General features: G+C 36.8%; 2 protein-coding genes across 4 annotated transcripts in view; one reads left to right on the top strand and one right to left on the bottom strand.

Moving 5' to 3' along the window:
* Positions 1-3082, top strand: part of LOC107756582 (arf-GAP with SH3 domain, ANK repeat and PH domain-containing protein 2-like) — a 32640-nt gene extending 29558 nt beyond the window's left edge. Inside the window, exons 24-28 of the mRNA XM_016573754.1 lie at positions 687-948; positions 1088-1167; positions 1286-1359; positions 2110-2229; positions 2321-3082. Of these exons, the coding sequence (XP_016429240.1) occupies positions 687-948; positions 1088-1167; positions 1286-1359; positions 2110-2229; positions 2321-2395 (611 nt within the window). The 3' untranslated portion in view covers positions 2396-3082. The remainder of the gene's footprint in view (positions 1-686; positions 949-1087; positions 1168-1285; positions 1360-2109; positions 2230-2320) is intronic.
* Positions 3083-3421: 339 nt separating this feature from the next.
* On the bottom strand, positions 3422-9969 carry LOC107756581 (transcription factor E2F1-like). 3 transcript variants are annotated; one of them, XM_016573753.1, is made up of 8 exons: positions 9502-9965; positions 8231-8370; positions 8078-8142; positions 7756-7957; positions 7435-7587; positions 7237-7351; positions 6265-6439; positions 3422-3833 (listed from the first exon to the last, which is right to left on the bottom strand). In XM_016573753.1, the coding sequence occupies exons 1-8, from the start codon at positions 9817-9819 to the stop codon at positions 3796-3798; spliced, it is 1206 nt and encodes a 401-aa protein (XP_016429239.1). In that variant the 5' UTR covers positions 9820-9965; the 3' UTR covers positions 3422-3795. The 3 variants fall into 3 exon arrangements, with proteins under 3 accessions (XP_016429239.1, XP_016429237.1, XP_016429238.1); XM_016573751.1 differs by lacking the exon at positions 3422-3833 and adding an exon at positions 3844-4251 and having other exon boundaries at positions 9502-9969; XM_016573752.1 differs by lacking the exon at positions 3422-3833 and adding an exon at positions 5943-6090 and having other exon boundaries at positions 9502-9968.
* Positions 9970-10982: the final 1013 nt, after the last annotated feature.

The raw sequence follows: 10982 nt of genomic DNA, 5'->3' as shown, positions 1-10982 counted from the left end.
ACAAACGTCTGAAGCAATAAGAGAAACATACAAAATGTGCAGAGTGGGGGTACACAAGGACTGAAATTGAGAACCGCTGGTATACATGATCACCACGTAGCAGATCTATACAGGTGGAGCTGGGGAAGGTGGAGGGTTTCTGAAGCAAGCTGCGACTGCTACGGCAAGCCCTAGTCATATATTTGAATGTTGAGCAGCGAGCTCATTGGCTAACGATACAGGAGAGAACCAATCAGCTGTGCCATGTGATAATGATATCATTAGGTCAGATTGAGTTAGACCTATCCGACTGCGCCATCTAGAGTTTCATGCCAGAACTCTGTATTTGTGCTGCTAAATATTTTTGTGGAAACCATGATCCATTTTTTTCAGGATTCTTTGATGAACAGAAAGTTCAAAATAACAGCATTTATTTGAAATAGAAACCTTTGTAACACTATAAATGTCTGTACTGTCGCTTTTGATCAATTTAATGCATAAAAAAATCTTACTGCCTCCCAACTTTTGAACAGCAGTCAAGATGTTTTGCTGAACATGGTAGCTGGTTTGTTGTTCCATAATGCTCTACCAGCTCTACCGGCTGGTCAACCAAGTAAAACTACTATGGAACACCATGCACCATGTTCCAGAAATCAAGCTGGTTTTTCTTGTAGGCAGACGCATAACAGGTCTTGTCTCTCCTATAGTGCTCCCCCCTGCTCCGCCGCCCCCTCCTCCTGCGGCCAAGAGACCACCGCCTCCAGATCCAAAGGCATCTCTTCCCCAAGTGCCTCTGGTTCCATCTGTACCCTCTGCTCCCCCAGTTATACCACCCACCCCAGCTAGACCAGCACCCATAGTGCCACCTGCTCCAGTGTTGCCCACGTCATTTTCATCTAAACCCCCACCTCCACCTGTACCCCCACAGCCAAAGGCCCCTGCACCTAAACCAGTGAAATCCCCCTCAAGGTAAGATGTCACCTCCCAGCTTCATTACAAATAACATTTATCTGATGTTGTGTTTTTATAAGGATTTCAGCAGTTTGTTTTGTAGCATTATTAGCATTAGCTACATTATATCAGCTGCTCTGTTCTGTGTATTTCTCAGGGATCCTGTTGGTCCATTTAGTAAAGATGTAAATGTAAATAAAGCTCCACCCATTGTCCCCCGACCACGTGACAAAACAGGTGAATTTAATGATACATACATACTGATGAATACAGCTCTGAAGCCAAAGAAATTAGAGATATTTTGGGTTGAAATAAGCTTAAATGTTGATTTTCATTAAACATTTTTTTTCTCCAGACTCCAGACCATCATCTGCTTCTACAACAGCTCCTGTTCCTGCTCCTGCCCCCAAACCCAGAATGGCCCCACCTGTAAGTGACCATTTAAGACAGCCATTAAAATGACATTTTTCCCCCTCAAAAGTACACTACCGTTCAAAAGTTTGGTGTAGGTACAATTTTTTAATGTTTTTGAAATAAGTTTCTTTTGCATACCAAGCCTGTGTTTATTTGATCAGAAATACAAGTAACAACTGTAATAATGTAAAATAACTGTTTTCTATTTGAATGTGTTTGAAAATGTAATTTATTCCTATGATGGCAAAGCTGAATTTTCCGCAGACATTACTCCACTATTCAGCGTAACATGATCCTTCAGAAATCATTGTAATATAATCATCTGGTGCTTAATAAACATTTCTTATTATTATCAATGTTGAAATAGTTGCTTAGTATATTTGTGAAAACGATGACAGATTTTTTCAGGATTCTTTGATGAATAGTATTATTAAATTCTTCTAAAAAAATTACCTCAGAATTTTAAACAGTAGTTTATTTTTAATTCTTCTTTTAAATGAAATTTTTCATTAATTTGATTTTTGTTTTATTTTACTTTTTTCAAACGGATTAAAAAATATTTATAAAGTTGCTCAGAAAATATTTTGACATTTAAGCCACATTTAAATATGAAATTTAATTGCATTACATAACAAACCAAGTGACATCTGCGAACATGAAAAGTTATTTTTCTTTAAAATAAATATCATTTTATACTTTGTTATTATACATATTAATTTTGATGTTGGTGGCAAATCTAAAACATTTCTGTTGTATTTGTTTCAGAAACAGAGACCTAAGAGAGTGAAAGCCCTATATAACTGTCAGGCTGATAACCTAGATGAACTGACCTTCTCTGAAGGAGAGGTAATAATAGTGGATGGAGAGGAGGACAAGGAGTGGTGGGTGAGTACGCAGTCATACTTTACACAGTACATGTGCACATCAGCTGACTGAATCATGTGTGATCTTGATGACTCTTCCATGTGTCCTGCAGGTGGGCCACATTGACGGGGAACCGACCAGGAAGGGCGTTTTTCCGGTCTCGTTTGTTCACTTCATCACTGACTGATGTCATACATTGCTGTCTTACTAAGATCACAGGCACAGGCTTTTTGTGACAGAAACCTGAGACCACTGATTATTTAACAATGGATTAACTAGTCGCCATCCTTATGGCTGGATGGTGGCGTACGGGACATTCACAAACAGAAGACCTCAGGAAACGGCTCACTTTATCAATTATTCCGATTCCAAGTGCAATTACCTCCAACTTTAAAGCAGAAATGTTGTATGAACTGTGATGAGTGCTATGCTTTATATGGGGACCATTTTTATAAACCGTCATATTGTTGCATCCTTACTCTCATCTTCATAGAGCTTTTTATCTATATCAGTTGCAGCGCAACTCTTATTTTGCAAGTGCAGTTAAGTGACATGTAGTTTGCATACAAATATGTTCTCCAAGTTCTGTTACTGAACAAGCCATTAAACCTTTTACTCTGTACATTTAAAGGATTGGCTTTATTTTCAGCACTAGATATATTTTTACAAAAATACCTGACAAAATATCAAAGTAGTGGCTCAACAGTTCACAGTAATGTTATAAATTGTAATAGTTACACTACATTTGAAAAGTTTGGGGTGATATTTTCTTAATATTTCTTTAAGAAATCTATTATTTTCCCCAAACTGCACACAGCAGTACTGTAAAATATTATTACAATTTAAAATAACTATTTCCTATTTTAATATATTTTAAAATGTAATTTATTCCTGACTGCATTACTCCAGTCTTCAATGTCACATGATCCTTCAGACATCATTCTAATATGCTGATTTGGCACTCAAGAAACATTTCTGATTATTATGTTGACAACAGCTGCGCTGCTTAATATTTTAATGGAAACATTTTTCTCAGGATTCTTTGATTAATAGAAAGTTCAAAAGAACAGCATTTATTTGAAATACATTTTTTATACCATTGTAATTGTCTTTACCGTCACTTTTGATCAGTTTAATGGGTCCTTGCTGAATAAAAGTATTACCGGTAATTTCCTTAAAAAAAAAAAAAAAAAATTCTCAAGACCTCAAACTTTTGGACCATAGCATACATTTACAAACCACTCCCCCATAAACCAGGACATCTTGCCATATTGAAACAAAGGGTCCAATGATCATCTTTGGCCACCACACATTTGATTAATTTACAGTATTGTCAGATGGTCCAAGAAAAAAAAGTCACAATTTTCAAAAGACAACCTTCAAGTTTCCTCATAATGCTTATAGAAAAAACACTTTAAACTGTTCAAAATACTCATCCATATATTTACAAATCAAAAATCTTCACAACATATGTCTTAAACCACAGCAGAGTTAATATATGCACAGTGGTCTCTCCAAAAAGGCCAACAAAGTCAGTTAAGATGGGGTAGTTCATCTCAAAGAAGCAAAGCCTCTTCTTTTAGGTCCTTATGTGCTCTGTACAGCTGCTACAGTATTTGAAACATCTGCAAAAACAAATATGAAAAAAAGTTCAGTCAATCATTCTGCAGCCCTATCCAATGCAATATCAACTGCTGCAAAGTTCACCACTCTGCAGTGGTGCTGGAGCAGAGTAGTTGTTCCACTGGAATAAGGTGGGTACAGCCCCTTTCTTCAGCAAGCGGCGCCCTTTAGGAGTCAATGGCTCTTTCACATCTTCACTCTTGAAATGACGACTGCAGACTCTCATATGGGAAGTGATGATTAAATCCTTGCGTTGAATGCTGCATATCCACTTTTTGCATCTTTCTTCGTCCGTGGGGAAAGAGTGAAAGCTCAGCACAGAGTTGAACTTTGAGGAAGCCGAACACAATGGGACACAACAATGTTCGGCCGCAATACTGTCTGCCCGCCATTGATATTTAAACTTTCTGGATGCCTTTACTACAATGAGATATTGTGTATATTTATAACAGTACTTAGCTGTATACTTCAAAAATGAATCATTGTTGAATCTGATACATATACATATTGTATGATAACATACAAAACGATCAAATTTTGCTATAAGTTTGATCGCAACATATAATCATTGCTGTTAAAGGGATAGTTCACCCAAAAACGAAAATTAGCCCATTATTTACTCACCCTCAAGCCATCCTAGGCATATATGACTTCCTTCTTTCAGATGAATCCAATCGGAGTTATTAAAAATTGACTTTGATCTTCCAAGCTGTTTAATGGCAGTCAGCGGGTGTTGCAGTGCATCCGTCCAAAAGAAGTGAAATAAAGCGCATGCATCCATAATAAAAAGTGTCTCACACGGCTCCGGGGGGTGAACAAAGGCCTCCTGTATAGAATCGATGCGTTTTTGTAAGAAAAATATCCATATTCAAAATGTAAATCACTTTAATCTAGCTTGCACCAACAGTTGTGCACGGAAGCAGCTCCGGGCTGATGACGTATGAGTTCAGCGTTGCACATTTCTGCCATATGGACATCAACGTGAGATAGTCACCACTGATAAGCTATTACTAAATATAATGTAGAAACTTTAATTTTCTGTAAAGCTGCTTTGCAACGATTTGCATCGTGAAAAGCGCTATACAAAAAAAAGAGAAAAAGAAAGATATGTAGGCTGCGTCCTGTGCATAGAGTCCACTGAATAATGCAGGTCTCAAATGTTGACCTTTGCTAAATAACAATCCACAATCATTGAGCTTTAATGATGGACTGCTGCAAATATTGTGCTAAATACTGATGTTTGTTGAATGGACATATTTTGTTCTTTAACATCTAATACCTTTCAAATGTCTGGGGTCGGTAAGATCTTTTAATGTTTTTGAAAGTCTCTTTTGCTCACCAAGGCTGCCTTAAAATATTAAATGTATATTCCTGTGATGGCAAAGCTGTACTTTCAGCAGCCATTACTCCAGTTTTCAGTGTCACATTATCCTTCAGAAATCATTCTAATATGCTGATTGGGGCTCAAGAAACATTTCAGGATTCTTTGATTAATCGAAAATTCACAAGAACAGCATTTTTAAAAAAAATAAAAATCTTTTGTAACATTATAAATATCTTTACTGTCACTTTTGAGCAATTTACTGCCTTCTTTCTGAATTAATGTATTAAAGGCCCCAATATACTTCAAGCGAAATCGAAGAATGAACTGATGTGACATCATTTCGAACAAAATCCGGCCAAATCGAAGTTAGTTTTGGGAGTTCTAAACGGCTTGCCAAAGCAAACTTTCCGGAAAAGTTAGTTCCGGCTGCAAAACACCTTCGTACTACCATTGGTCTGTGACGATTACATCATAGGAGGTGTGCGCTGAGGCTCTGCCTTCTTTCACACGGAACTCTTCTCTGGGTTCATTTCATCTGTGCGATGACCACGCAGTGGAGAGCCGCTTTATAGTAGCAAATTAAGTTTGGCTTTTGATGAAATGAGACACTGACACTGTTTTTCATGTTTAATACTGCTGCTTGCTTTTAAGCTATATATTGAATAAATTGCCATGTAAATACACATGACGTGACTTCACAGGAGTGCTAATTTGCAGAGCTCGTGCAAGCATAGCTATGAACAGATGCTTTTTTTTTTAATAAAAAAAAGCTTGCTGTTCTCTCCATTTTTGTTGTGTTTATTTTGTTACTGAGAGGAAAGCGCGCAGCACATATTTACATATTCATTTAAACGTCACTTTCATCAGAGTGGGTGGCGTCGGGATGTTCGATAACATTATACCGCTGCTCACGTATTTCGAACTTCGTTTTACCCCTAAACGAAGAACAAAAAAGAACTTTGTTTTGAGTATATCAGGGCCTTATTAATGTATGAATGTATTAGCCTAATTTCTTAAAAAATAAAAATCTTACTGACCCCAAACTTTTGAACGTTATTGTAAGTGATCAAAATGCATCAAAGTGTGGAAAACAAGGCTATATGGCTAACCTGATATAAGTGGTTGTGTGTGAATCTGGCTCTCCTCTAGTGTTAGAAAGCAGGCTGGTTTGACAAGCTTCGATTCTGTGTTAGTTGGATCCACAGCTTCACTTGGGCCCTCAGTCTCACAGGTGAGTATATGGATGGGCCCTCGGCAGCCCTTCAAGTGGATCTGGATAGATTCCTAGAGCAGGACGTAAACATAAGTTTATATAACACCTATTACTACCTGCTATCAGATCAGATGAGTGTTCTTTAATCATGATTCAAATTAGGGGTGGGCAAGATGACCAAAAGGAACTGGAAAAGTCCTTTCCCTGTTGTCCCCTCACATCAAAAATCAACCAACTTATTTGTTTAAAACGGTTTGGGTCTTTTTTCGCTTAGAAACAGTGCTTTATCTGTGCAGATTTCTCTCCCAATTCAGACGAGACATTTTTTTCCACTGGAGAAATCAATGTTTAAGGACTCATATTTTAGCCGGAAGCAACGGTTTGAAATTAAAAACATCTCAAAGATAGATTTGTTTATTACAAACATGCAGCTTTTTATTTCACAGGAAATTCATTTGATGGACTGGAGTCATGTGGATTACATGTGTATTACTGTGATGTTTTTATCAGCAGTTTGGGCTCAGACAAGAAAGCACTGGGTGAAGAGAGGGGAGCGTGACCGGCAAAGGACCTCGAGACGGGAATTGAACTCGGGTCGCCGTGAGCACAGGTGCGCTGTATGTTGGCGCACTAACCACGGGGCTATTGGCACCAACTAGGGGGAGTAATTTTTATTTTTGGAAGAACTATTCCTTCAATGGCAATCACAGCAGCAGGTGATATAATATAGTCTTCTGTCACTTTAAGACCTCATGCATGGATCCAATATATATATATATTGTCATACCGCCCAGCCCTAATTTAAATATTACATTTTAAAAAATGACTCCTAAGGCTCAAAGCCTTTCAGCACGTCTCTCACACTTACTTCAGTGGGAGTGGGCACCTCTAGCTTTGTCTCTTCAGGGGCCCTTATAGCTATTATAGTCTGGTCCTTGAAAACGCCAATCTGACAGATGTCCTCATATGTGACATAAGCTGAGGTACAACTGCAGTTAAGACCAAAACAGCTGAAAGAACTACTATAACATTTGTTAGACATTATCACAGAAATATGAGAGGATATTCAGCATTGTCTTTGAGGTCGGTCAGGGCAAAAAGCTGTTGGGCACAGTCTTTGATGAGCCAGTCAAGGGCCTCCTCCGTTGACTTCAGATGAAGTAGGTCAGCTTTCGTCTTGGCACTCCACTGGTTCCCGAAGTTGCTTGGTGCTGGATTCCTTGAACATACACAGAAAAATCACTGTGTAAATTGCATACTGATATATGAAGACAATCAAACCTCTAGACTTGTTTCCAACTAATGTATTTCAATGGACAATTTTCATTTTTAAAAACTACAAAATCTTGTTGTGGAACTGTGAAAGTAACATTCGGTATAAACTTACATCCACTGGACCTTGTTTTTGGACATCTTTTTGATTAGCTGGATGCCGGTTAGGACGTTGGTGATGTCATACACCCGTCTCTTTCGTGTGCCCAGTTTTCGAGTAACCTCATTGAGGTCAAGGACTCCATTTGGTGCTGTGTGAAGCAGCTGCATGAAGCGTTTGGTCAGTCGTCCAAGAGCAACGTCAGAGCGATTCTGGGCTGGAATGAAAATTGGGACTATTCAAGGTAGTTTTTTTTTACTTTGGTCAAATTACATTCATATTCTGTGCAGCAACACAAAAAGTGAATAAATTAAAAATTAATGAGAACATCCCATACCTTGTCTGGAGGATGCCCCTGTTGCTTGATTCACATGATTGTTAATGTTGGGATTGTTAATTAAACTAAAAGAAAGCACATTATATAATGAATGGGCAAAATAATCAATATTGTTTCAGCCATTTATGAAGTAGTCATTTAATGTAGTGTTACCTTTCAGTGTAACACTGTCCTTGGAATTTACTATTCATGCTATATGGACCATTATCTGCAAGACTGTGGTTTTCATCTTCTTCTTCCTCATAATCCTCAAACTCGACATCATAAAGATCTTCTTCTGCAGCAACTTCACCCTTTCAAGACAAAATTAAAGTTAATAACACTTGATAATCCATAGCATTACCCAACTTATTTGATCACAAAATCGTCCCAGCTATTTGAGCACATGCATTTTACTTCTTGATAACTCAATTAAAGATGCATGAATTTTACATTTACATTTAGCAGACGCTTTTATCCAAAGCGACTTACAAATGTGGACAATGGAAGCAATCAAAATCAACAAAAGAGCAATGATATGCAAGTGCTATAAGAAGTCTCAGTTAGCTTAATGCAGTACACGTACCAAGTTTTTTTTTAAGTAAATGAATAGAGTGCAAGTCTAAAAGGGACACGTTTTTTTTAAAGAATAGAATTAGAATAGAGTGCTAGAGTTAGAGGGTCAAAAAAGATGGAAGAGATGTGTTTTAGCCGATTCTTGAAGATGGCTAAGGACTCAGCTGCTCGGATTGAGATGGAATTTTAAATTTATTTTTAAAATGTTATTATTAATTTAATTTTTAAAATGTAAATGTAAATTTTGAATTTTATTTGTATTAATTTTATATAATTAACTATTTCTGGTTGCAGCTGTACAAATATAGAGTTAATATGGAGCTCGAATGGTAGTAAGGCCCAAATAAAAGCTTTAAACAATAAAGTAATATTGTTTAATATTAATTTTATCACACCATTTTGGATAAAGTAATGTTAATCCAAGAATAAATGCATATGTATTTATTTATTTTTACTTTTACACTTAATGTATTAATACTTTGAAATATACAATTTTAATGTGAATATTTTTTTTTTATTCAGAATGATTTTCACTGTTCACAAATAGGATCACGTTGGGTCATGATTTATATGAGGCAGAACATCTTAATACATTAATAATAAACCATTTAACTATTATAAGGCCAAAATATGGTAGTTGCATCTGTATTATGTTTTATGGATCTTTGATCAATGCATTTTGGCTGGTGTAAATAGACAACTCCTGACCCATCGAACTCAAGAGTAATATATAATCACAAATGTTACCAGTAAAATGAAATGAGTTAAAAGCTCTTATACAAAAACTACCTATGTAAAAAATACTGAATGACTTCCTGATATATAGATAGCTGGTTGTCGGAGTATGTATTGCATTGCACCCTTCCAACCTCCTCAACTGGGTCCGAGTGCTCGTCCTGCTCATCACACGAGCTCCAGCCGGCGACCGGTCCCTCTAATGGCGGCATAATAGGGATCGCGTCCGGGCTAATGCCGTTCGGCGTGATGTGATGGCTCAGGAAATGATCCTCGCATATCTGATGCTGATCTGTGATTTCGAGCGGAGTCTCCCGTAAAGCGGCCAGCCACACTTTCACTCGGGCCTTGTCTTTGGGGAACCTGAAAAACCTCTTGTGCGTACGGCTCGATTGCCCGCCCGGTCTGAGATCACTGTGGTTTATGCATCCTTGGACCACACACTTCGCCATCGTCGCAACACTCTGTCAGATTATATCGCTACATTCAATCAGATCAACGTGCAAATGCAAAGTTACATACATCACGAGAGGAAAGGCAAAACATGATGTCACGTGATCACGTCTGACCAATCAAATGATTAGATTTTCTGCTTCATGTTCTCTCTATCGGATAAGCGCACCTAGTGACATCTAGTGGAATGGAGAAGTAATTTATTTTATACTAAATGTCTCCCAAAGCCACATGACAATGAATTACGAATTAGCGGTGCAAACAAAGTCACTAAACTGTAACTAGACTTGATGGTTATAATATTAGCAAACTGAGGTAACCAGTTATGCCTTATATGGTAACATTTTTACACGGTTTAAAAATATATATTGCTAATGCTTACAAGCTGTTAGCTGCGGTGATTTACAACCATAGAAATGTATACATATACATACCTATGTTTACAACAACTACACAAATTTACACATCACGTTACTTCTCATTATTGAAATCATTATGTTCAGTGATTTAGTAGTTAGCAAATGTAAAAAAAACACAAGGCACAAGGCTTAATTTCTAGGAATTAAAAAAAATTTAACCATTTAAATTAATTAAACAATTTAACTACGTGACATTATAATATAAAACCAATACTAAAATGTTCGGGAAAACATACCTGTTATCGCACAAAGCTCCGTTTTTGGAATTACAATTTCATGTTTTTTATAATAATTTTACAACTTTTAATGTATGCAATAATATAAATCCATTAAACGACAACACCATTTGATCTAAAGGTATCAAACAAACTGTAAAATATTCAGAATAGTATTCCCTATAATGCACAAGTCTTGGTTTTCCAGATTATGCCTTTACTGTTTTTATATACAGTACTGAATCCATATTTGTCATGTTTTATATACTGTACCCACTTAAATTAATTAAACTCTGACACCGTTTGAGATAAAGGTATCAAAACAACTATAAAAATATCTAAATATTATTCACTTTAATGCACAAAGCTTGTTTTTTCAGATTATGCCTTTACTGTTTTTATATACAGTACTGAAACCATATTTTTTTCGTATGTTTTATATACTGTACCCACTTAAATCAATTAAACTCTGACACAGTTTGAGATAAAGGTATCAAACCAACTGTAAAATATTCAAAATATTATTCA

Source organism: Sinocyclocheilus rhinocerous, unplaced genomic scaffold (assembly GCF_001515625.1).
Source record: "Sinocyclocheilus rhinocerous isolate Xijiao unplaced genomic scaffold, SAMN03320098_v1.1 scaffold683, whole genome shotgun sequence".
NCBI lineage: Eukaryota > Metazoa > Chordata > Actinopteri > Cypriniformes > Cyprinidae > Sinocyclocheilus > Sinocyclocheilus rhinocerous.
The sequence above is the reverse complement of the archived record's forward strand: the minus strand, read 5'-3'. Positions and strand labels throughout refer to the sequence as shown.